This window comes from Pristis pectinata, chromosome 1, assembly GCF_009764475.1.
Source record: "Pristis pectinata isolate sPriPec2 chromosome 1, sPriPec2.1.pri, whole genome shotgun sequence".
NCBI classification, from domain to species: Eukaryota; Metazoa; Chordata; class Chondrichthyes; order Rhinopristiformes; family Pristidae; genus Pristis; species Pristis pectinata.
Genome location: NC_067405.1, coordinates 68,980,575 through 69,007,404, shown reverse-complemented (window position 1 = coordinate 69,007,404; position 26,830 = coordinate 68,980,575). Strand labels below are relative to the sequence as shown.

General features: G+C 45.1%; 2 protein-coding genes across 2 annotated transcripts in view; both read left to right on the top strand.

Moving 5' to 3' along the window:
* LOC127567552 (carboxypeptidase O-like) overlaps positions 1-18,203 on the top strand; it is an 83,411-nt gene extending 65,208 nt beyond the window's left edge. Inside the window, exon 15 of the mRNA XM_052010612.1 lies at positions 18,133-18,203. Within this exon, the coding sequence (XP_051866572.1) occupies positions 18,133-18,203 (71 nt within the window). The remainder of the gene's footprint in view (positions 1-18,132) is intronic.
* Positions 18,204-18,236: 33 nt separating this feature from the next.
* The window catches only part of LOC127567494 (ankyrin repeat and SOCS box protein 18-like), a 29,468-nt gene continuing 20,874 nt past the window's right edge, over positions 18,237-26,830 (top strand). Inside the window, exons 1-2 of the mRNA XM_052010495.1 lie at positions 18,237-18,271; positions 19,776-20,007. Of these exons, the coding sequence (XP_051866455.1) occupies positions 18,237-18,271; positions 19,776-20,007 (267 nt within the window). The remainder of the gene's footprint in view (positions 18,272-19,775; positions 20,008-26,830) is intronic.

The following is a 26,830-nucleotide window of genomic DNA, read 5'->3' as shown; positions in this document are numbered from 1 at the left end:
GGTTCTGTCTGCCCTTCATCTCTCCCCCAATGGTTCCCATTATCACCTTCCTTGCTTATCAGGTCCCAGCACCTGCAGCCACCGTGTCCCCACTTATCACCCTCCAGCCTCTGTCTCCTCCTTCACCCTCCCCTCCCCCACCCTGCTCCGTCTGCCTTTTCTTCCCTTGTTGTTTCCACCTGCCTCCGCTTCCCAGCCCCACTCCTCCCCCGCCACACCTGGCTCCATCTGCCCACCATCCCTCACCCCTCCTCAGTCCACCAATCACCTCCCGGCCCCTCTCCTCTCTATACCGGCTACTTACCCTCTCCCCCCTCAGTACTGATGCAGGGTCTCGACCCGAAACGTCCACAATTCCTTCTCCCCCCACAGACGCTGATTGACCCAATGAGTTTCTCCAGTAGTTTGGTTTTTTGCATGAGGTTCCAGTATCAGCAGTCTCTTGTGTCTAAAGTTGTTTTTATAAATTTCATCTGGTTAATTGTTGGGTCAAAGGTGACCACAAGGAGCCGATGGCAAAGGAAATTTTCTCTCATTGGAATAAAGACAAAAAAATGCTGGAAAAACTGGTCAGGCAGCATCTTTGGAAAAAGTAACAGTTAACATTTCAGGTCAGAGACCCTTCATCAGAACTGAGAAAGAAAGGAAACAGGTTAGTCTCGACATCAGAGAAGGTGGGAGAGGGCAGTGGGTGGAACAAAGATCATTTTTGTGATCGGCAGTTGTTACGGGGCGATTAAGCTCCCTTGTCTGTGTAATGTGTTGCTAATGTGGTCATGTCCAGGTAATGTATAGTCTGACCTACTGAGGTATGTCCAACAGGCCATGAAGGGATGGCTGGTGAAAAATGGCCAGTCCCGATATAAACAGAAAGAAAGAGCGAGTGATCTAAAGTTGGAGAACTCAATATTGAGTCACGCAGGCTGCCTTTCTTAGTAGAGCTTGTTGTTGTCTGGTATTTCTGAGGTACAGGTATTGCTCGTCAGTTATCAGCCTAAATGTGAATGTTGCCTGAGAGATGCAGGGAGGCACAGAGTGCTTCCTCATCTGATGAGTGTCAAATGGGGCAGAAGATGATGTAGGAACCAATCAGCCACCTGGAAAAATTCCTTCTACAGTTAATAGCATCAATCAATTATTTTAAAACCTTACCTTCTGGATACCGATATTGAAAATAATTTCTCCCAATTTACTCTGTCAAAACCCCAATAATTTTAAGTCCCTTCCCACCTCTCCTCAGCTTCTCTGCTCTAAGAACAAGCCCAACCACTCCACACAACTGAAGTCCCCAGTAAACCTCTTCTGTAAGCTCTTGACATCCTTCCTAAAGAGAGGCGCTCAGAAATGGACAGCTGAAGCCTCGCCTATGATCTGGAGACTCAGTATGACTTCCTTGTATGTGTACCGATTTCTAAAGCCAAGTATTCCACACACTTTATAAACTGCCTTATTAACCTGAGCAGCCAGCTCCATAGACTGATAGATACGCACCCTTGCTACCCCTCTCTTCTACCGCTTTAATGCCGCAGCACCACTTTTTTCCTTGTTACATCACTTCACACGTAACCACATTTAACTGCATTTGCCATTTCTCTGCCCAGGTCACCAGTTCCTTCAGAAGTTCCCCATTACTCAGCTTGTCATTTGCGTGAGGACCTGGTCCTCTTCTGTTAAATTGCTTACAATTTCAATCCTAACTCTCAGTTTCCTTTCTCCTCCACAAGGCATCTTCCCTCTTCCTTGCCGACTCCACCCACACTTCCAAAAAGTGCAGGGTTTACAGGAAAATCTTTGTCACTGTGCTTGAAACAATTTGATCAGTTGCTTCTGATTATGGACATCTTTTCCCCTTTGCCCAATTTATTCAGACAAAGTTTCTTGAAGGTTTCACCCTAAACTCACATTAGTTTGCCTCCTATCTCCCCTACAAACTCAGCTTCTGCAGCCTCCACACCACCCCCCCCCCCCACACCACCACTCTATTCCCAGAAACTGCCACCCACACCTTCTTGGGTCTGCTGGGACCCAGTGATTTCTGTCTGCAGATATTGACCCCTATTCAATCTGTTATCTATGACCCTCCTCCAAATGTCACCTGGCTCATTTGTCCATACAAACCTTCACCCACCACCAAAGCCCTGAACATTTTGAAAAAACAAGATATTTCAGCTGCTGGAAACGTGAATTAAAAACAAGACATTGCTGGAAGTAGTCAGCAAGTCAGGCAGCATCTGTGGAGTGAGAAACAGAGTCAATGTTTCAGGTCGATGAGATTTCACCAGAAAGGTCAAGAAAGATGACTGACTTGGAAGGTGGCGAAAGATCATTGACCTGAAACATTAACTCTGTTTTTCCCTCCACAGATGCTGCCTGACCTGCTGAGCGTTTCCAGCATTTCCTGTTTGTACACCTGAACAGGTTCATTGGAGACACAAAACACAGCAGATGCTGGAGGAACGCAGCAGGTCAGGCAGCAACTGTGGAGGCAAAGGGATGGTCGACGTCTTGGGTTCGTGATCCTACATCAGGACTCAGGTTAACTGGCAGGTTAACTGGCTGCTGTAAGTTACCCCTCAGTGTAGGCTAATGGTAAAAAGAATGAAGGGGGAGTTAACGGGCGTGTGTGAGAGTGAATATGTTGCAGTGGTGCCAGCAAGTAAGGAGAGGGGGAATGGGACTGACGGGATTGTTGCCCCGGGAGCCAGCTAGACCTGATGGGCCAAATGGCCTTGTGTAAGATATAAGATAATGTGGTACTGAGACTGCAGTTATCACAGGCACCCTGTGTGAATGTGACTGTCACAACCTCTCTCGCCTCATCCTTCCTGACTTGTCAGAGCCTTTGACGTGATTAAGTAGACCAGGCAGGTGGAACTACGCTGGCTCACGTCTGTTCATATAGCCATTGAGTCATAAGAGACGCAGCTCATAAACAGGCCCTTCAGCCCACCGAGTCCACACTGACCATCACCCACCCATTTACACTCATCCTACCCTAACCCATTTTATTCTCCCCACATTCCCATCAGCTGCCCCCAGATTCTACCACTGTCCTACACATCAGCCGCAGTTTACAGTGGCTGATTAACCCACCAATCCACACGTCTTTAGGACGTGGGAGGAAACCAGAGCACGCAAGGGGAACGCATGCAGTCATGGGGAGAACGTGCAAACTCCACACAGACAGCAGCAGGGTTCAGGATCATACCTGGGCCTCTGAAGCTGTGAAGCAGTGGCTCTATCCACTGAGCCACCACCTCTCACTCCTGCGCTCCTCGAGGCCTGAATGGCCTATTCCCGGCCCCCTCCTGTTTCACTGCCACTATCTGAAATTGTGCCATTTTCCACCTGCCTTGGAGAATACAGTGAAGCAGAACAAAGAGGCACAAGACCTGGGTCAACAGGCTGAATGTAGGAAGCTCAGAGGGGAAGCAAGAAAGGAAGCAGGATGGACAAAGAGGGAAAACGGTAACATCAAAGGGAACCCAAATGCCTTCTATCAGCATATAACTAGTGGCTGGAGAGCAAGAGGAAGGAGTTGGAATGATGAGCAATCAATGAAAAGAAAGGGAGAGAAAAGCCAGGAATCTTCATGCCTATTTTGTGCCCAAATTTACTAAGGAAAACATGCCGCCAAAATATCAGTAAAAGGAGGAATGGCAGATATGATGGTTGGGCAAATTGAAAGGCTATCTGTGCTTATAACAGATGTCCCCTGGATTGGGTGGGGAGCTTTCTAGGTTGTCAGGTGCAGCTGAAATTCCTGAGTTTACCGTATTCTTGCAACCCCCCCAGGCCCGGCGTGGAGAACGGCAGATCTTGTGCTCCTGTCCTCACCTCATCCCTCAGTGGTTGACCCTTTATTCTGAGACAGTGACTGCCTGGTTCTGGGTCACTCAGCTGGTGGAATCCTCCCCCCACCTTGTCGAGACCTGTAAGAATTTTAAAAGTTATTTTCGCCCTTCCCTGAACTCTGCCAGGAGATTAGCTGCCCTATTTAGCCGCCTAAATACCCATCAACATAACAGCTCCCTTTCTGGACCTTAGCTGAACTTCGTCCCTCTGTAGAACCATAGTTTTATCTTCAATGGGCTCTACCTTCTTCTTTCATTTTCCTTCCCTCTATCTTCTGCAGCCAGGAATTCGAAGTTCCCATTCCTGTTCATATTCAAGGCCAACCTCCACGGAAGCAACATGTGTTCCCTTAATTGGCAACTTCTGCCTGCAGCTCATCAGATTTATTTGTAACATACCTCAAATTAACATACCTGGATTCTAGCATCCGGCTAGTCACTTTGCTTTAGTCATCCAGCTCTTGCTCTTTCAACAATATCCTTTATTCTCGTTCTTCTTTGAGAGATACAACGTGGTCCACTAGGTCCTTGCCAACTCATCCCTCATTTTTCTTCTCCACACCTTCCCATCAACTTCCCCCCAGATTCTACCCCTCACCTACACACTGGCGGCAATTCACAGCAGCCAATTAAATAATCAACCCACATTACTGGAGCACCCAGAGGAAGTCCACACAGTCACAGGGAGAACGTGCAAACTCCACACAGACAGCACCCGAGGTCAGGATCAAACAAGGGTCTCTGGCGCCATGAGGCAGCAGCTCATCCCGCTGCACCACTGTACCGCCCACTTTATCGATGCAGCTTTTCTTTACTCTCTGTTACTCTGTTCAGTGACCCTGGCCCCAGTTAATTTAAACCCTCCCCAACAACTTTAGTTAACCTCCCTGTGAACACAGCCCCAGCACTGTTCAGGTGGGACCCAAGTAGCTCACCTGCCCCAGAAACAGTCCCAACACCCTTGGAATCTGAAGCTTTCCCTCCAGCAGCACTTCAGCAGCCACTTCTGCTCAACTCGGCTGTCTTGTTGTGTGCTCACTGGCACATGGTACTGGTAATAATCCAGAGGTTATCACACTGCAGTCCTGAGATATAATCGTTTCCTTAATTCCTGCAAGTCTGTCAGCTGGATATCAACCAACATCTTTTTAATATCATTACTTCCATCATGGGTCATGGCTTCTGGCTGTTCCATTCCTCCTCATGGACTACCTCACACCCTCTCACTGAAATCCTTTATCTTTCACTGAAGTCAATGGAAATAAAAATGGGAAGAAACACTAAATGGATTGGACACAGCCCTCATCGAACCCATTGCGTCAAACTCTTGGGCTTTCAGTGCAGTTTCCAAATATAATATAAATTTGCTCATTGGAACTACTTTTATAAAAAGTCATTCCTTTTGAATTATTTCCACTGTCTCTGTCTTTTTTATAAGTGGCCATACTTTTTATAAGTGACTATAACTGAACTATAACCTCGGTGTGTTCTCTTCAATCCCTCTTGGGTGCCATTCTCTGCTGGTCTCTGGTGTGTTCCATTGGCCTTGCTAATTATCGGTAGAAGATGGAATAGCCTTTTCCTGTCCCATTTAACGACACACCCCACACTCTGTATATTATTTTTTTCATTGAGAATTGCCTTGTATTTCCCCCCCCCCCCCCCAACCCCTATAATTTCCCCCAGTGATTTTTCTGACCAATGTCTTCCTCTGGAGAACTTCCTGCTCACATTATCTACAAACCTTCTGGCTGCAGCGCATGCTCATCAGAATCCAATGGAAGTGTAGTGGCCAGTCCCCAAGGAACATTTCATTTTTGACCAGCGGGGTATCTGACATGCACTGAAGATCATCGCTGTGCCTAAGAATCTCTGACGGAACAGTCTGAAAATTCTCAATGTGTTGATTGTAAAGAGTTTGCTTGGCACAGAGTTCACAGTCCTTCTCACTGAGTCGAGCCCCACTTAACCTAAGCGCTGAAAGCTTGGGCCCAAGTCGACAGAAGTAAAGGTTAGGAAACCCCACTACACCCGTTGACCAATACTGCCCGTTCTTCAGTCAGAGGTTAAACAACTGAAGGTTCATAGTACAGGACTCTAATTAGATTCCTGTTGCTTTGTTGCAGGCATGGCCTTTTGTACATGGGGATTGCTGCTTCATTGAGTTGGACTTTGCTGTCTTTAGATCCACTGCTACCTACAGACTTGACGCAACACTTTATGGCCATGTTATTTTCAACAGAAGACTTATGGAGTGGCACAGTGGCACAGCTGGTAGAGCCGCCACCTCACAGCTCCAGAGACTCGGGTTCAATCCTGACCTCGGGTGCTGTATGTGTCCGCACTGACCATCAACCACCCATTTACACCAATCCTACATTGATCCCTCTTTTTATTCTCCCCCACATTCTTGTCAACTCCCCCCAGACGCTGCTACTCACTTAAAAACTAGGGGCAATTTACAGGGGTCAATTAATCTCCCAACTCACACGGCTTTGGGATGTGGGAGGAAACAGGAGTGACCGGAGGAAAACGAGACGCCCACAGGGAGAACATGCAAACTCCACACAGACAGCACCCAATCCAGGTCAGGATTTAACCCAGGTCTCTGGAGCTATGAGGCAGCGGCTCTACCAGCTGTGCCGCCCCGACATGGAAATTAAAAATAATTGCTGGGAATATTCAGCTTGTCGGGCAACATCTGGACAGCAAAAGCAAAGTTAACCACACATGATGCAAACTCCCTCCACAGATGCTGCCTGACCTGCTGGGCATTTGCAGCATTTTCTGTTTTTTTTTTAATTTCAGTTTCCCAATGCCCACAGAATTTTGCTTGACAGTCAGTTATACAGAAATAATTATTCTTCCCTGTGTTGCGCCCGGAACAATTAAAATATCGGACCACTTCAGGGCCTTTTGTATGCAGAAGAACTGAAGAGTGCGAAGCTCAGCCTAAAATTAGCATAAAAGGATTGGGACCAAGTGTGGGCAAATGGGATTAGCAGAGATGGGCAAAAAGGTCGGTATGGACATAGTGGCTAAAGGGCCTGTTTCTGCGTTGTGCAACTGTATGATTCTTTGAAGTGATGTTGGTTTCCCAAGGCATCAAGGAGGTACTCCCTGTTCTTCTTCAAAATAATATGAGGGGTCTTCTACAGAGAGGGTATTGGAGCCTTGATTTAACACCCCAGCTGAAAGATTTCATCTCCAACAGAGCAAGACTCTTCCAGTACTAAGCTGGGAGGCTCGTGAACAAGATCTGAGGTCTTACTTGGAGTTGATAGTGCCACCAGAGAACCACTCAAAGTGGGGTGTCGCTGAGGTTACAACTCTGAGAAGGGGGTCTGGTATCGAAACTGCTTCACTTTAGTCTAACAGGCATGGTAGTTTAGCAGTTAGCATGACACTATTACAGTGCCAGCGACCTGGGTTCAATCCCACTGCTCTCTGTAAGGCATTTGTATGTTCGACCCATGTCTGCATGGGTTTCCTCCAGGTGCTCCGGTTTCCTCCCACATTCCAAAGATGTACGGGTTAGGAAGTTGTGGGCATGCTACGTTGGCGCCAGAAGCATGGCAACACTTGCTGGCTGCGCTCTTGATATTCTTCGCAAAGATACATTTCAGTGTCTTTCGATGTGCATGTGATTAATAAAGAAATCTTATCTTATATGTGCCTTTGTGAGGTTGGAAGGTATTTGGATTACCACCAACCTTAACTGACAAATAATGTAATTAAACTCTAAAAGCAAGACACAGAGGGAGAGTCATGGAGAGATGACGTCTGACCTTCAATGCACTGAGTCCACACTGACCTCAACCACCCATTTACTCTAATCCTACTTTAACCCACTTTATTCTCCCCACATTCCCATCAACTCTCCCCCAGATTCTACCACCCACCTACACACTAGAGGCACTTTATGGTGGCCAATTAACCTACCAACCTGCACGTGTCTGGGAAGCGAGAGGAAACGGGAGCACCCAGGGGAAATTCACGTGGTCACAGGTGGAAGGTGCAAGCTCCGTACAGACAACAGTGGAGGTCAGGATTGAACCTGGGTCGCTGGAGCTGTGAGGTGGCAGTGAAGTCATGCAAAATTAACAGCTGTTATCAAGCTGAACCAGCGGAAAATTGCAAATGGTATGGCATCCAAGTAGTATTCATTCTACACTCACTGTCTGTGAGTGTAATCTAGACTGATTATTAGTCTCCAAAAGCTTAAGACAGACCCTCTACGTTAACCTGTCAGTTTACATCACACAGAAACATCCCAACTAATTCACTTATGCTCCTGATAGTTTTCTTCCCAACCTCATAATCACCCTATCGTAATCACCTCTTATCCTTTTCTCCCTTGTGGCTCTTACCTATCGTTCTCATAAATGCAATTATGTATAATTATACTTATAAATATTTTCCAGCAATTAATCAGGACTAAATACTGTAAGTTTAATTACCTGTTGAAAAACTGCCAATCAAATGCAGACTACAACACTGGATGTCTGTTAAACAGTGAGACAAAATTACTGAAGCCTATAGTGTGGCCACAGTTTTCTGTGAGTAAACTTAGATTTTAACCCATAATGTGTGTCCAATAAACCACAAAGTCAGTACCATGTTGAATGTTACTTTAGAAGCTTGACTGCATTCTGTTAAACAAGTACAGGTTAAGGAAATAAATTTCTCTGCTCCCTGACTTTCAAGGAGCTACTGACTGCCTCTCCACGATGTTATAAGACATTATAAAACTGCCCCGGTATTTGGCGCTCCTTGGTATGAGGCAATGTGTAGAGATGGAAAGGTCGTGGGGTGTCCTTGAGGTTACAGCTCTGAGAGAAGCTCAGGGTTGGGGAGGTTCTGACAGAAAGAGAAATAAGAGAAGGTGGAGAAGGAAGACTACAGCACGGTCTTGAACTAACAGGAAATATCAAACAGGTACAACAGGGTTAGGAGCCCTGCCATCTGACTGAAGTTTGTTGGGTGGGGGTGGGGGGGCAATGTGATAGAGGGAGATTATGATAGAACAAGTAATGAAAGGGAAAGGAGTCAGAAGGACAGAGTGTGACATGCACTGGGTACCTACCTTGAGATGGCCAGTGCTGGGAGGTTACACCCAGTACACGCCGTGGAACAGTATCCTTGTGGTTTCCTTCATTTGTGCCAACCGGGAATAGATTTGGGTCCAGAGAGAGAAACCATGAAATAAATACTTGGAAACTAACTGTGGAAGTAGCTCATTCATTCTGCTTCTTGCTTGAGTCTTACCTCCACCATCGGTTGGTACCTGGTGTAGCTGTGTGCTGCAGGTACTGAGAGGCAGCTCATTGTTGCTCTGCTTCTGGTTGTCCGGGGGATCTTGACTATTTCACAAATCTGCTAGTTTTTTTTCAAGAGGTAACCAAGAGGATTGATGAGGGCAGGGCAGTGGATGTTGTCTAGGGTTCTGTGTGTGCATCTAATAAGAAGGAGTACAGCAGGCAGGTGAGAGGTGAGTCTCAGTGACAGGTGAGTCCAGGTGAGAGGGGAAGGTAGGTGGGTGGGGAAGGGGGGAGATGTAAGAAGCTGAGAGACGATAGGTAGAAGAGGCAAAGGGCTGAAGAAGAAGGAATCCAGCAGGAGAGGACATGGACCATGGAATAAAGAGAAGGAGGTGGGAAATCGATGGACAGGTCATGAGGGCAGGGAAGGAGGAAGAGAAGGGGGGAAGGTTGCCACAGGAATGGACTCACCTATCACCTGCCTGCATGTGCTCCTCCCCCTCCCCCAACCTTCTTATTCTGGCTTTTGCCCTCTTCCTTTCCTGTCCTGATGAAGGATCTTGACCTGAAACTGAAACGTCAACTATTTATTTCCCTCCATAGATGCTGCCTGACCTGCTGAGTTCCTCCAGCACTCTGTGTGTGTGTGTGTGTGTGTGTGTGTGTGTGTGTGTGTGTGTGTGGTGTGTGTGTGTGTGTGTGTGTGTGTGTGTGTATGTGTGTGTGTGTGTGTGTGTGTGTGTGTGTGTTGCTCCAGATTCCAGCATCTGCAGAATCTCTTGTTTCCCTTTTCTTCTCTAATTGCTAATCACTTTCCACAGCACTCAGTGGCAGTTCAACAGCTGTAATTTTTGGAAGCTGCATTTTTGTTTTCTTGCTATTTTGCAACCCCTGAACTCTGTACTGATTTCCAGTTTAGTCAAGACTCTTGAAGCATTTTAATCAACCTCATGGTCTCCCAGATGATATTACTTCGCATAGGTGGCTTGGATAAATCTTTCCAGAGCTGCAGTGTTTGGGATCTGCATCCAAGCTTCAGGTGGATAATCCTTCTCTCCCAGCAGGCAACCCCTTTGACTGCAAGCATGCATTTGTGTGCACGTGCATCTAACATGCCCTCATCCCCAAAGTTTCCTACAGAGAAGTGTGAGACAGTGCATTTAGGATGGGCAAGCAAGGCGAGGGATTGCAACATAAAGAAAAGGTGAGAGAAGTGTAGAGGAGCAGAGGGAGTGCAGATCCACAGATCGTTGAAGGTTGTAAGACAGGTAGATAAGGGGTTAAGGAGTCATGAGATGATTTCCTTTATTATGGCACATGAGGTCGAATGTGCTTATAAATGTGCTTTCTGCTATTATACCCTCAGTGCCGATAATGACACGTATTCTGAATGCCTTCTATACCACATTAGCTACCTTCCACAATACCTGACCCGAAACGTTGACCACCTGCTTTTCTCCACAGATGCTACCTGGCCTGCTGAGTTCCTCCAGCATCATCATGTTTTTCATGCTACCTACTGGTGTCTATGGACACCCACTCCAATTTCTCTCTGTACTGTAACACCTTTTCATACTCCATCATTTATCATGTATCCCTTTGCATAGCAGAGGTTACTGTCTCTTACTTTCTTACTTTTCTTACTTTCTTGGTCTCCCTTCCTTTCTTCTCGCAGAGGCTGGTGAACCTCTGGAAAGCTCTGCCCTGGTGGATGGTGGAAGATGGATCATAAGAAGTATTTAAAGAGGAGATGGATAAATAAAAGGTAGATCGAGGAATAGAAGGTTATGGTGAACTGGCTCAGAAGAGTTGAGGCCAACATAGATCAGCAGTGATCATATTGAATGGCAGAGCAGGCTTGAGAAGCCTGACAACCTACTCCTGCTGCTGTTTCCTTGTGTTTTCTTTTGTACATGCATTATCTATAGGATGTATCAAGTGAAAACAGAAGATCAGATGAGTCTTTACAGCAATTCAGTAATTTCATGGTGAATGTTGCGAACACCAGCCTTTTGTGCCAGATTTTATTTGACTTCCTTAACTGAATTTAAATTCCACAGCCAGCACGGTGGGATCACAGCAGGAGTTCACAAGAAACATTGTGAAAGAACAGTTATTTTGGTCCATGCTGACTGTAAGTAGATCTGTAACCGACAAAAACCAAGAATTCAGGAATACTCAACATGCCAGGCAGCATCTGTGGAGAGAGGGGGAGAGTTAATGCTTCAGGTGGATAAAATGTTTCAGGTTGATTACCTAAAGAGTAAAAAAAAACTGCAGGTGTTGGAAATCTGAAATAAAAACAGACAATGCAGGAAATACTCAGCAGGTCTGACAGCATCTATGGGGAGAGAAACAGAGTTAATGTTTCAGGTTTTCTGTGCAGAAACAACGTTAACTTTTATTGTCCTGCCTTTGGTGCCCATGATATGGTCTCTTGTACATCAGAGCCATCAGACACAGATCGGGGACTGCTTTGTAGAACACCATGCAGTGTGTAAGGCTGGCACTGTGCTCCTCGAGCTTCCTTGAAGAAGTTCTGACCCTGAGTTTATCAGTTTAATTCTCCATCCCACTACCACTCTGACCTCTCCATCGTTAACTGATTGTTTCTTCTGCACTGTTCAACAAGGTGGAAAGTAAGCTAAGGCAACAGCATCTCAGCTTCCAACTCAGCACATTATAGCCCCTGAACTTAACATTGAACTCGACAATTTTGGATATCAGCCTTTCCAATTTGTTTCAGAACAGGCCAGTTTCAATGAAAGTTTAACATTAGCTGCTCCTCCCTCCACAGATGCTGCCCGACCTGTTGAACATTTCCCTGATTTTATGTCAGATTTCCAGTCTTTACTTTTCATTTCCTATCTCACAGCTTCAGCACTTCCTTTTCCCTTGTTTTTTTCTCGCTGTAACCTCCAATGGCCCTGTAGCATGGCAAAATCCTTCCTAATGGAATACTTCCAAATCCTATCAAAAGGGAGCACTTTGTAAACCTTGAGGGGAAATATTTTATTATTTCTACAACACAATTATTACAGAACAATTTAATCACTCTGTAGAATATACCCCCGGATATCGTCATAGTAAAAATTCTGTTAGCATTCGACAATAGTTACTTAGCATTTCAGTTACCTTTATAGCGACATTTTGGGTGGATAGTGAGAAGTAGACTGCATCATACAGAGAGTGAGAGAGAGAAATGAAAACTGGGTAAGGAGGGAGAGATGATAAACATGGGAGAGAGATGGCCTAATTAACCCTACCAACCTGCACGTTATTGGAATTTGGGAGGAAACCGGAGCACCCAGGGGAAACCCACACAGTCACAGGGAGAACGTGCAAACTCCACACAGACAGAACCCGAGGTCAGGATCGAACCTGGGTGCCCAGCGCTGGGCTGTAGTGGCTCTACTAGCTGTGCCACTGTGCCACAGGTAGAAGTATTTCAAAGAAACAGCTGAATCCTAGTCAATGAGCTGGTTGCTGGTTTGTGGGGTTTTGCTGTGTGCACATTGGCTGCTGAGTTGAATAGTAATGCAACAGTCACCATGCTTCAAAACTACATCATCGTTTTGAAGACCACACCCATCCTAATTCAGAAGCAATGCAACAAACACAATACAGGTCTGAGTTGGCTTGCATATCATTCACAGTGCCCTGCCTCTCCCTCCTTCACAACAGATAAATCCCAAGAACCCAGTTAATGGTTCATGAAATTTAGAAAGCATAGCCTATAATTTAAGAAACAACACAGCACAGGCTCATGGTTCCACCTCACTCCACTGCCAAGACAGATACAAAGCCTACTCCAAGGTACATCCATCCCACCAGTGAAAATAAAGGGTGCTGGATTTGTAACAGACAAACGTCAAAAGAACCAGGTGACTGGGTCATTTCAGCACAGCTGTGAGGGAATGCAAGCAAATAGTAGTTATTACTGACACAAAAGCCAAGTTCCAAACTTCCACATCATAAATCACAAGCACTTTCAACTCACTGGCAAGCTCCTGATTTATTTGGTCTGTGCTTCTCCTCAAAGCAGACCCTATCATAAAGACTTATCTTGTCCCCTCCCTCCTGAGTTCCCTCTCGGGATCAAATTCCACAGTTGCTGGGGGTTCTCTTGTAACTCATCCCAGAGGCTATCTTTCATAGCTTAAGGTAGACAGCATGGCATTAATTGTTCAACACGGAGGGCATCCCAGTCTAATTCAAGCCTCTTTGCAGCCAGGCTTCATGTACAAAGGCACTTCCAGATGATACTTTTCACTGTCAGTCCTGGTTAACCCCCTTCCTCCACCTTCCGCTTAAAACAGAGGTCTGTTGTCACATCATAACCACTAACCGTGGCCAAAACCAGCTCAGGCTGGGGATCAAAGGAAGGATGTCTGCCCTATTTTGTTCATGCTGCAGTGCATGATGTCTATTTACCAGTCCGCTTTAGTCAATCCAAAGAGAAATAGGGATGATTTATGCTGCATTAAATTTAAAAGCACAACTTATATCGAAAGGAATCATTAAATGACTCAATAAGAGATAGATCTTTATTAGTCACATGTACATCGAAACACACAGTGAGATACACCTTTGCATAGTGATTTTGGGGGCAGCCCGCAAGTGTCACCATGCTTCCGGCGCCAACATAGCATGCCCATAACTTCCTAACCTGTACGTCTTTGGAATGTGGGAGGAAACTGGAGCACCCGGAGGAAACCCATGCAGACATGGGGAGAACGCACAAACTCCTTACAAAACAGTGGCCGGATTTGAACCCGGGTCCTCTGGCGCTGTAAAGCATTATGGCTAACCACTATGCTACCGTGTCTGCCTATGCTACGTGTGCTCAATATGAGATAAACCAGTTTTTTTTTCCATATATCTAATTTGCAGGATGTAGGCATCAGTGGCAAGACCAGCATTTATTGTTCATCTCTAATTGCCCCTGAGAAGGTGTTGGTGAGCCGTCACCTTGAACGACTCCAGCGACAATATATTTCAAAGTCAGAACAGCGTGTGATCCTCGCCAGGGTGTTATGTACAACAGAATAGTGGAGTATTTGTTAAATGGTGAGATATTGGGAGTATTGATGTTCAAAGGGAGCTCGGTGTGCTCGTACACAAGTCGCTGAAGGACAACATGCAGCTACAGCAAGCGATTCGGAGGGGAAAAAATGTGCAGCCTTTATTATGAAAGGGTTTGATTATAGGACTGAGGAAGTCTTGTATAGGGTCTTGATGAAACTGCACATGAAGTACTGTGCACACTTGTGGTCTCCTTACCTAAGGAAGGATATGTTTGCCATAGAGGGAGTGCAGGGAAGACTCCAGAGATGATGGGGTTGCCGTCTGAGGGAGAAATTGAGCAGACTGGAGTGTATTCTGTAGAGTTTAGGAGGATGAGAGGAGGTCTCATTGAATCTTACATCTGTAAACGGCTTGGCAGGCTGGATGCAGGGAGCTGAGGAACCCAGAACCATGGCCAGAGTTTCATAATAAAGGGCAAGGTGTTCAGGAACGAGACAAGGAGAAAAACTTTTGGCTCAGAGGGTGGTGAATCTTTGGAATTCATTAAGGGATATGGGTATCGTACTGGAAGTACATGATCAGCCATGATCCCGATGAAGGATGGATGAGGTTTGGGGAGGGCCAAGTAGCCAACTCTTGTTCTTATTTCTCATATTCTTTTTGACTTGAAGGGGAACCTGCAGGTGGCAGGTTTTAGTTAAGCCAAATCACTGCGGATAGATAGGAATAAAGGGCCTTCGGCAGGGCAGGGCAGGGCAGATCCTGTACAGCACTGGGGCTTCAGAGCCACACCCATCGATTGCTTTCCAAGCTTTGGAAACAGTTTTTAAATCTCTCTCGGAATCAAAAGCTGTGCAAATCGATTTGACTCAATTTAAAATATACACGATTAAAGAATTTTTAAAAACAGTTAAAAAGACATAAAAACACTTTAAGATGCCAGCAAATTATTTGCTTTATCTTAGTGTTTTTAATGAAGTTAAATAAGTCAACATTTATCTTTGCTGATCTTTTTTCAGTGTCGGTGTCCTCATTCAAATAAATGGGCTCATGGTTGCTACCCCATCTCACCCTAGCATGACGTTTAGGTGCTGGATGCAAAGTATTTGCCACCCCTCTCTTCAGCCCTTAGTGCTTCCACCTCTGGACTCCCATGGTGATCCAAGGGCTACAGAAAGCCAGTGGCTCTCCTTGGAGTTGATGGCTAAAGGTTAGTGTAATGCAGGCCATGATTCTTCCAGTATGTTTATTGTATTCTCTCACACACCATTCCTTTTGCTGCAGTTTTGCATCACTGTGTGGCATATCTCCCTTGGCTAAATTTGAATTGATTCACACACTATGGGGTGCATCACTTCATGAGCAACCAGCACATAACAGCTGGAAGCCACGACAGTACCTGTGCATCCAGTGCAGAGGAGAGAACTTCATGCAGGCTCATCTCTTTGACTTTAAGAATTCCTGACTGCTGCTGCTTAATCAAACATTGAACTAAAAATTCTGAAGGGAAAGCATATCTACAGGTGACAAGATATGTTTCCCATCAAACAGTGTTTTCTCTTAAATCCAGAATTTTTCCTTTGCTATTTTTAACAAAAAGCACTAGGCAGATTAAAAGGCACGATTACAAATCACAAGTTACTTCCTCAACACTCTCTCTCATCTAAAAATCAATTCAAGTATAAAGGTAATATTGGAAAACTGAAACAAATCAGACATCCTAGCAATAAGGTACTGTCATGTGAACTCACAATTAAAGATACTGGTGCACAAGATGTGAATCACGGTGATTTTGCTCATGTGTACATCATGTCAGGACAACTTTTGAGTCAGCAATCACTATCGCTTGGATTTATTTCACTGGTGACAAGCACCCTATGATTACTTCTGTCCTGTATTCTTCAGGGTGATTTCAATTTAGTAGATTACCAAACAGGTCATGTGCTCTTTACCAACAAGCACTTCAATAAGCAAGCCATTGAAAAGCTGATGCTTGTCCTGAGTACCTGTCACCACTGAAATATGCTTTGCTGCCAGCCAATGTGTAAATATAGTCACTGTGAAAGTACCACCACTCGACGTTAGGATTTAAATGCATGCCGCTCATAGTGTTAGCACCAAGATAACTTCTCTTGAAACTTTACAGGAGCTATATTTTGAGAGCTTTTTCCAGGTAGGTGGGGGGAAACAGAAACTGTTTTATGATCTGTATATTTACAGAACGTTCAGGGTTTTTTTTATTGAGCTGTTCTAAAACAATGAATTCAAATCCTTTTCCCAGCTCCTCAACTTAGTGTAATTTAACCAACATTCAAAACCATTCAAACCTGGGTTTCCTTCATTCACGTTACATGAGACTTGTGACAATCCCAAACATGGGACTGCCAATGGAACTGAAAAATGGAAACCTCTTCCTCCACCTTTTCATACTGGCTGTCTCCCCTCTTTCTTTCAGTCCAGAAGAAAGGTCTCGACCCAAAACATCAGCTGTCCATTTCTCTCCACAGATGCTGCCTGACCCCGCTGAGTTCCTCCAGCTCTTTGTGTGTTGCTGACAGTGGAGTGGTTATACTGCACAGGCTGAGGCCAGGTTTGTTGGATGGAGTTTCCGAACAGCATCAACTCTGGACTGACTCCAACACAGTAAAGCTTTTGAGTAAGTGGCTCAGGAATGAAAAATTCCTTTCTTTCTAAGGTAGGAAGCATCCATTATGTAAATGTAATGGATGTGTTTGGGCATGGGTGTAATCAAAGCAGCAAAGTCAATGACAGCATCGACATCTTTACTCTGATGTAAAGTCCAAAGGTATTTCACAGGAACATTATCACACCAAGTTCAACTCTGTGCTACCTGAAGAGATCTTAGGACTGAACACCCATAGGCTGGGCAAGGAAATGTTTTAAGGAGCATCATGAAAGGGAAGAGCTGGGAAAACAGGAATGTTTAGGGAGCTACTTCCCTAAACAGCTGATACTGGAGGTGCCAGTAATGGAGCGATTAAAAACTGGGATTGATGAAGAGACTGCAGTTGAAGGAGTGCAGGACCCTAGAGCAGGAAGATGTTACAGATGTAGGTAGGGCAAGGACACGGAGAGGTTTAATAACGTTTGTTGACAAGTAAGTGACAATGTTAAACACCTGCGCAGCCACTGGAGGGAAGTCTTTGCATTAAATGATCCACCAGCTGGTCCTAGCTTGCTCTGACATTGCTGAGATTTCCATTGCTGATGTATGATATTGGTAGAGATGGGAACGAATGGTAGGCATGAACACCAATGGGCTGAAGGGCCTGTTTCTGTGCTGTGTGGTTCTATGACCTAATTGTGCTCGAACAGTAAAACATTTGAAAGGTTTCGGTCCAGGAAGAAGGTTAAAATCTTTGATGAACTTTACTTTCAGAAGGATGAGAATTTTAAATTGAAGACATTATCAAAGTCAAGCTATATGCTCAAGGGCGGAAGGTCTACAAATATTAATAAGATGTTTCTGTTAGGAACAGGGAAAGAGAACTCTCTACGCAAAAGATGCATTCACTGTGTGTTTCAATGTACATGTGACTAATAGAGATCTTATCTTATTTGAAATATTGCTCAAAGATCGCAGCACATTATGGAAAGAGAACAAGTCTGGGATCCGGAGAGCTGCAGTTAGAGAAGTCACAGAGAGATTCCAGAAGCAGAAGGAGCTGCCGGAGAAGGTGGCAGGGGATTGGGGGGAATAGACTTCCTTCAGAGTTTTTTGTTGGCAGAGCAACAAAGAGCAAAAGGAAGATTTAAATTCTGAAAGCTCTCAGTCGAATGCCGTCGAAGAAAACCAAGAAGGACTGGCAGGGGGGGTCTCACTTTTGTCTTTTACATCCACCAGCCAGGAATAGGCTTCATACAAGTGCTGCTTGTTCTCCTTGAGCAACCGGAAGCCATCAGGGCAAGTTTCTTCTGCGTGCGGAAACATTTTGTGAACAGGTGTTGAGTACTGACTGTCGTTTCAGCTTTCGGACTGCGCTCGGGTCATCAAGCAACATCTGCGGGGAAGACGTGGCTTTACTGGTTCTTGGCTTGACGACTCAAGTTGATGCAAAGCTGGAGTTGGGCGATGGTGGCAGGGGCCAAAGTTGGTCTGGGTAGCAGGTACAGCCTCCAGGCAAGGATGCCTTGCTCTCAGTAATATATCGATATGTCGAGTAATACATATGGCGGCACAGTGGTGCAGCTAGTAAGCTGCTGCCTCACAGCTCTAGAGACACAGATTCAATCCTGACCTCAGGTGCTGTCTGCGTGGGGTTTGCAAGTTGACTACATTTGTGATCCCTTGACCATGTGGGTTTCTCCAGCTTCCTCCAACATCCCAAAAGTGTGTGGGTGGATAGGTTAATTGGCCACTGTTAATTGCCCCTAGAGTGTAGGCGAGTGGTAGAACCTGGAGGGACTTGATGGGAACGTAGGGAGAATAAAATTGGGATCAGTATGCATGGTCAGCATAGATTCAATGCTGTATGACTATGAATCCTGGAATATAAATAGCCACAATGCAAATGTAACCACATTATAATATTTACTGTTCAATCCACATACCATCATACTTTATCCAGCAGCAGACATATTCCTTTCATCAGTAAGCCAGGTTATCCTCTTCCTCACCCAATCCTCTTCTCTCCAACCCAGTTCCAACATCCCTGTTCCAGAGTTTACGTCACCTGACATCCTACCATCTCTCTGCAAACCCAGTTCAAAAGCCTTGTTTTCTCACCTTGAATATTACCGTCACTACTTGGAAGTGTTCAATGAAAATGAATGGAAATTTTTTGTTTAAATTAACCAATGATTTTTCTCTTTGGTTTGTTCTTAACTGCATCTTAGGGATTTCTGTTAAAGATATAGTGTGAATAACAAGAACAATAATTGCATTTCCTTAGCACATCTAACATAGTAATTTGTCCTAGAGCGCTTGACAGGGGAGTTTTACAGCCAATCACAAAGGCAGCATGAGAATAGGTGACTGGAAGCTTGGTCAAGAGGTAGATTTTAAAAGAGTGTCTTCAAGGACAGCAACATGGGGGTGGGGGGGGGGAGGGGAGAGAGAGACCGAGAGGGGGGGGAGAGAGAGAGAGAGAGAGAGAAATTTAGGAAGACAACTTTTGATCTTAGGGACAGTGTGGGTGAATCCCAGGCCACCTGTGAGAGGGAGGGAAGGGCAGAGGAAATTGGGGATGGACATGAGATCAGGATTTAGGAAGCAAAGATATCTTGGAGGGTTGGAGGACTGGAGAATGTTGTAGGGATTTGGAATAAAAAAGGATGAGAATTTTAACATTTTAGGGTTGGGTAAACAAGGTGAAGTGTGAGTTTGGAAGTGAGTTTTGGGTGATTTTAATTGGATGGAATGAAAGTATAATCAATTCAATGTCTTCTCACTTTGGATAAAAATTAATCAAGGATTTTAACCCTGAGCCACAATGGGAGTAACTATAAGTTCAGTGATTCAGTTTCAAACAGAAAGAGCATTACCTCTGGGAATAGGAAGGTCCTGCACAGATTGCTGTTGCCACGTGATACTGTAACCTGAGCTACATGTTCCAAGCCTTCAGCAGCCTCCAAGCTAATCTGAGCAACTCGCTGCCCCCTCTTCTCCCAGCCTCCAACGTCTGATGAACAAGGCTATGCAGAAGATTAAAGCAAAGTGTGACCTGGTTCCTGATCACCCTGTCGCTTCGAAGTTTGTCCGGGACCTGAAGTATGCCCTGGATCAGAAGGACTCAGAAGGGGTGAACTTCCTCCTCCAGCAGCGGGCTCACTGTGCCAATGCCATCATCGAGCTTTCCAATGATGACTGGATGAAAGATCCATCTGCTCAGCTGGACCCTCTCGTCTTGCTCGGTCAGCCTACCACATTTCATTCAAGTTAGACTTTACTTTTGTTAATGGGGCTCTTTTATCAACATCCATTATTTATTAATGTATAGAGCTTGAATTTTTCAGTTTTAACCAAACCCCACCGCCTCACAAAAATTATACAAGGAAAAATCGTTTTTTTTAACATTGATAAAATTCCACGTCAGCAATAGCTACCAACCATGGGGAAATTACACTTTAATTCATTTTGTTGTAATAATATGTGGCTTTCTCAAGCAAACATAGGCCATTGACCAATCCCGTTTGTGTTGCTCAGTCGTGTGACATCAATGATGTCACTTTGAATGTAATGTGATTTGGAATGCGCACATGTTGTCTGAAAGTTTGTACATTGATTGACAATTTTGTTAAACCAAAAAAATACTGGATTTGTGCTGAACTGAGAGAAACAAAAACATCCCTGAATTGAAAAAAAAAACCTCAAGTCCTATTGTTGTCAATCAATCACAAAAATCTCTGGTCATGATGACGTTGCTGTTTGTGGAGCTTGCTGTGGCACAAATTGGCCAAAGTGTTTCTTACAGTATAACAAGGTCTATATTTCAGCAGTACTTCATTGGCTGTAGAATGGCTCCAGGCTGCCGGAGGCTGTGGAAGAAATTATCTCAATGTAAATCTTCTCTTTTTGGCTCTTTTCCATACAGTTCAATTGAAAGAAAGAACCTTGGGACATCAGAAGGAGCTCCAGTAATCATTACCACCAGTTAATCTGTATCACCACTCTTGGTTGAGGAAGGAATATTGGCCAGGAGCCCATGGGGAACTCCTCTGCTCAAGGACACAAGAAAATAGAAGGAGTAAGCCACTCAGCCCCTCACCCTGCCCCACCATTCAATATAATCTCAGCTGATCTACCCCAGGCCTCAACTCCTCCTCTATGCCAGATCCCCATAGCCCTCAATCCACCAATCTTTCAAATATTTATGTACCTCTACCTTAAATACCTCCAGTGATTTGGCCTCCATCACCTACCGAGGCAGAGAATTCCAGAGATTCACCACCCTCTGCAAAAAGAAATTTTTATGCACCACAGTTTTAAATGACCGGCCCCTTATTTCCCCTTGTTTGAGACTTTTCCACTGGTGAAAACACCTTGATACATCTATCCTGTCAGGACCTTTTATGTCAAAATAAAGTCCCCCCTCATTCTTCCAAACTCCAAGAGACAACCTGTTTAGCCTCGCTTGATAAGTCCACCCTGTCATCCCAGGAATTAGCCCAGTGAATCGCCTTTGGACTGCCTCCAATGCTGCTATTGCCTTTTGTTTTAGGTATAGGGGCCAAAACTGTGTGAGATACCCCAGGTGTGGCCTCGCCAACACTCTGCTCTTCCCAAAAATTGTATTGTGGACTACTTAAAGTCCACCTGAGAGGCCAGATGGGGTCTCAGTATAACAGCTCAAGCAGAAGGTGGCATTTCTGAAAATGCACAGTACTCCCTCAAGTATGTAATGAAACGTCAGCCCAGATCTTTGTGTTCAAGGGCTCAGAGCTGGGAATGTCAATCCACAACCTCAGATTGTGAGGCAGAAGTTCTCCCAGTCAACCATGACTTCTAAACCCTCTTTAACCACTATGATGATTTTCTTAAGGGTGGTAATCAGTCTATCTCCATTGCTGATGAATTTGTCAGACATGAAAACAGTTGGACCAGTAAAATGTTTCAGATAATGAAAATGAAGAAATGAATCTGCAACAATGCATCCTCTACAAGCACCCTTGATGTTCTGTCGGGCGATGTCACTGACCATGAGTGCATTTTGCTTCTGTGGATGGTTTGTTGCTATGGCAACACTCGACCTTCTTATCTTCCTTTGGTCTTCCCACAGGATATGCCTGCAAATCATCTTAATCTGCAGAAATTTCCAAAGGTACTACGTAAGAACATAAATAGAAAAAAAAATTGTTTCAACTGCACCCGTAGGGGAATATTAAGAGAGAAGATTAAAAGCTTGGTATTAAGGAGTGTCTTAAAGGAGTATAGAGGCAAGGAGTCTGAGGGAGTGAATCCTAGGGATTGGGACCCAAGCCACTGGAGTAATGAAAGTCAGGGGTGGACAAGATATCACAGTTAGAGGAAGGGAAGAGATCTTGATGGGAAGTTAGAGAGAGAGGGAGAGGTGAGAGGGACCAAGAATGAGAATTATCGAGACACTTCTGGATTGGGAGCCAGGATAGGTCAGTGAGCAGGGGTCTGAGGGTGGAATGGAATGATGCAAGTTGAGATATGGGCAGCAGAGTCTGAGATACTCTCACGTTCATTGGAATCATCAAGGCTTTCTCAATAGCTAGAGGAGTTATTCATCAGCAGTCTCCCAGGGGGTGGGGAAGGAGTGAGAGGGTTTGTTGACTGTGAGGCAGCCCCCAGACAAGAAGCAGGTTACTTTTGTAAAGATTTGCATTGAGCACCCATATCATGAGTGTGTTGCTTGTAAAGAAAAATCCACGTTAAGGATTCCTCTCAGGGAATTTTACCCTGGTCCTCTGCCTCTCCTAGTTCTCCTTAGACCTGTGTCCTGAACAGGCTGGAGTCCTGATGCAAACATGTTGAAAACACACGTAGTCCAGCCTGCTATTTTAAGCCTCTTACAACACTGAAGTCACAGGCTGGAAATATATAGTGCCCTGTTGCCAGGTGCTGGTCAGAACGTTGGAATAGTTTGCATAGAAAAAAACCACACAAACATTCGAATGTGCCAAATCACAGTGAAGTTCAAAGAGCTTGTGACCCCAGCATCTTGTTCCAAGTTTGATTGCACACAAATAAGGTCATAAAGAGATGGAGGTGTCCCACATTTAACCTAGCCCTCTGAGCACCGAGGCCACACATTACTAGGAGTACTCATTTGCAGTCTTTGAGCATTTTGATCCACAGTCCTTCTCCATCGCCCCACCAGCTGCACTGGTACATGTGAGTCCAGCCTCCCTAGGTTGAGGATTAAGAGGGAGGGGAGGGGCTGATGTCTTATTGTAAAGGACAAAAGATGAGCTTCGTTCTGCCACATGCCCTAAAATGTTGCTCAGGAAGGTGCCCTGAGTGGAGATGGTGCCAGAGTTAGCCTGCTGCATCAATCAGATGGAGTTGTGCTTCTGATGACAAGTTTATTTACGGAGCAAACCCAACGGTATCAAGGCAGAGCTGAGCGTTTCAGTTGATAACATTTCATGCTTCAGGAGAAATATAACTTGGTATTGGTATCGGTATTGGTATTGGTTTATTATTGTCACTTGTACAGAGGTACAATGAAAAACTTGTCTTGCATACTGATTGTACAGGTCAATTCATTACACAGTGCAGTTACATTGAGTTAGTACAGAGTGCACTGAGGTACTACAGGTAAAAACAATAACAGTACATGTTTATGGCGCCTATCAGAATGTCCTCCAATGGAGTACTTCTTAAGTGTAGTCACTCTTGCAAATGCAGCAACTTATCTGTACACAGCAAGATCCCACTTTGAGGTAAATGGCCAAGTAATTTGATTTTAGTTACTAGTTGAGAGAGAAGTATTAATTGGAATTCCAGCGATAGCTCCATCGTCTTCTTCAAATAATGCCATTGGATCTTTTACGTTTACAGAGCAAATACAGCAATCAATTGATAGTTCTTCTAAAGATAGCATTCCAACAATGCAACACTCCCAAAGTGCTACCTTAACATTAGATAGACAAGATCTTTATTAGTCACATGTACATCGAAACACATAGTGAAATACATCTTTTTGCGTGGAGTGTTCTGGGGGCAGCCCACAAGCGTCGCCATGCTTCCGGTGCCAATATAGCATGCCCATAACTTCCTAACCCGTATGTCTTTGGAATGTGGAAGGAAACCGGAGCACCCGGAGGAAACCCACACAGACACGTGGAGAACGTACAAACTCCTTGCAGACATGGCTGGATTTGAACCCGGGTCACTGGCACTGTGAAGCATTACGCTAACCGCTACACTACCGTGCCTGCCCACTACACTACCGTGCCTGTTCTGGTACTCAGTTCTGTGGAGTGACATTTATACCTGCCCTCTAAGACAAATATAAAAGAACATAAATGTTCTCCCAGCATCCAAACTGATGATTGATTTTCCTTCAACCAGGGATCTGATTATCAACCTCATCCACGTTGATGGGACCAGGCGGTGTGTGAAATGGAGCTGCCTCAGTTTGCTCTTCGCGTGACTGAAGATTACAGTGTCCCTGGTTGGAGTGAGGAAATCTGGCCATCTGACAGCAACAAGGGTTTGGGTAGAGCAGCTGGTCAAGCAGCAAACACGCTTAGAATGCTTAGGACCGTACAGCACAGCTGTGAACCTTCAAAGGGCATTGGCTTCCAAAGACAATGTGGCAGCTCTCAAGAGTTACCCTGGGCTGGGGAAGCTGTTAGAGCTGTCGGCTACAGTACGTTGAGCTCCCTTAGTGTTTTGGATGGAGCTGACTGTTCAGTCGACATTACTCCTTCCTTTGCATGGAGCGTCAGGACAAACTGGAAATGAACTCCCTTGTTGTGGTGCACAAGCTCACTGACAGGCTTCCCAGTGCCTTTAGCAGTAGGGAAGAAGGCCCAGCAGCCTCCTTTAGCAGCATGAGCCGTTAAGGTGCAGCGCTTCCCCTGCAATAAAACAACAGTAGCCTTCCAGCCTATTGAGACTTGTGGCATCCTCGACTGTGCCCTAATTCCCGCACAGATGCACACAGGTAGATACAACTGCTGGCCCAGGCTCCAAAGTCTGGCTGCTTCCAGTCACTTGCAAGGGTGAGATCAGGTGATGATGCTTCAGGGAGCCTGGTCTCCTCTTCCTCTCGTGGCACAGAATCAGCGAGAGATACCGAGTCTGTGCTGACAATCAACCACCCCTTTACACTAATCCTCCGTTAGCCCCTTTTTTGTTACTCTCATCAACTCCCCCAGATCCTACCACTCACTTACACACCAGGGGTAATTTACAGTGGCCAACTATCCCATCAACCCACAGGGCTTTGGGGTGTGGGAGGAAACCCACTCGGTCACAGGGAGAACGTGCAAACTCCACACACAGACAGCATGCGAGGTCAGGATCGAACCCAAGTCTCTGGCACTGTGAGGCAGGTGCTCTACCGGCTGCGCCACAGTCCTGCCGAGACCTGAAGTGAAAGAAGAAGAGGGTTTGCTTGTGCTGTGGAAGGGAAGGGCAGCGAAAGAGAGAGACAGTGAGTGACAGAGAGAGACAGAGAGAGAAGTGGCTAATGCAAGCTTCTGCATTTGGTTATTAAGAATGTGTAGTGAAGGGGAAAGCAGAATAGAGGAAGAGCATAAGATTTGACACAATGAAGTACTGTGGAATGTCTCACAAGGGGTTGCTAGTTGACTTTGACATGACCAATACTTGCCCACTCTGTCAAATGTACAGGCATACTCCTCCTCCACTATCAGCCTGTGGAATTCAGTTTCACATATCTTCTGCAAGAAAACGTGATGTCAGTGAGAGCCTTGTGAGGTGATTGGTGCCTGGTGCTGGTGGTCAGTGCGTGAGTTGTGGTGAGGATGTGGTATAGTGGTGAGCATGTGAGTATGAAAGAGAGGTGTGGTGCAGTGATAGCTGGCTGTAAGTTTGGTCTCTGTGAGCATAAGGTTCAATTCATACCTTAACAACTTTGGTTCGATCATTGACTTTCTTTCAGTATTGCAACCAATTACCTGGATGCAGTCACACACCCTGTCACTTCTTCCCGTTGTCTCCTAAGCTGATGCTTGTAGAGCTTGCTGGGGGTGAAGGATGTCTGGGAGAACCTTGCCACTCTCTCACCACATCCTTCAGACATCCTTCAATTAAAAACGTTTCTCTGAGGTCTGCTGTGTTCAGTGGTTCCGTTAATGCATTGGTAACCCAGCAGCCTGGATGAGTTCAAATCTCACCATGACAATGGTGGAGTTTAAAAGTAAAACCAGTCATTAGTAATGCTGACTGCAAAACAATCAGCTGTGTGATCATTATTCCTGATTGAATCCCAATTGAAACTGCAAGCTCGTTAAAATACATCAGCCTGAAATGTCTGCTGGTGCTGCATTCCTGTACTGGATGCTGGACTATGTCCCAGGACTGTATCTCAGTGCTATTTATATCCTGGTATTATAGCCAGTACTATATCTAGTCCCTATTTCTGGGTGTTATATCCTAGTATTGTATCTGGGTACTTCATCCAGAGAACATATTGAGTTACTGTCTCTGGGTACAATATCCTGGCAGTAAACCCTTGTACCATATCAAGGTTTCAAATCCATTACTGCATCTGTTACTGCCTCTGAGCACTATACACTGGTAGTATATCCAGCAACCATATCCTGATACTATATCCAGATATTATACCCTTTTACAGTTTCTGGGCATTTTACACTGGTACTATGTCAGGTACTGTATTATGTTATGGTCTCTTAGTACTATGTCCTGGTAATATTTACTGATACTGTATCCAGGTTCTGTATGCAGGTTCTATGTCCTATAACATATATGGGTTCCATTTCCTGATATTACAGCCAAGTAATATCTCCAGTTGTTCTTTCTGGGGACCATACCCTCCTACAATTTCCAGACTACTGATCTGTAGTCCAACATCCCATACTATATCTGGGAATGGTATCCAAAGGTTGTTAAGGCCACTTATCATCTCACCACATCCTTCAGACATCCTTCAATTTCTCTGAGGTCTGCTGTATTCAGTGGTTCCGTTAATGCATTGGTAACCCAGCAGCCTGGATGAGTTCAAATGCCACAATGACAATGATGGAGTTTAAAAGTATCTCACG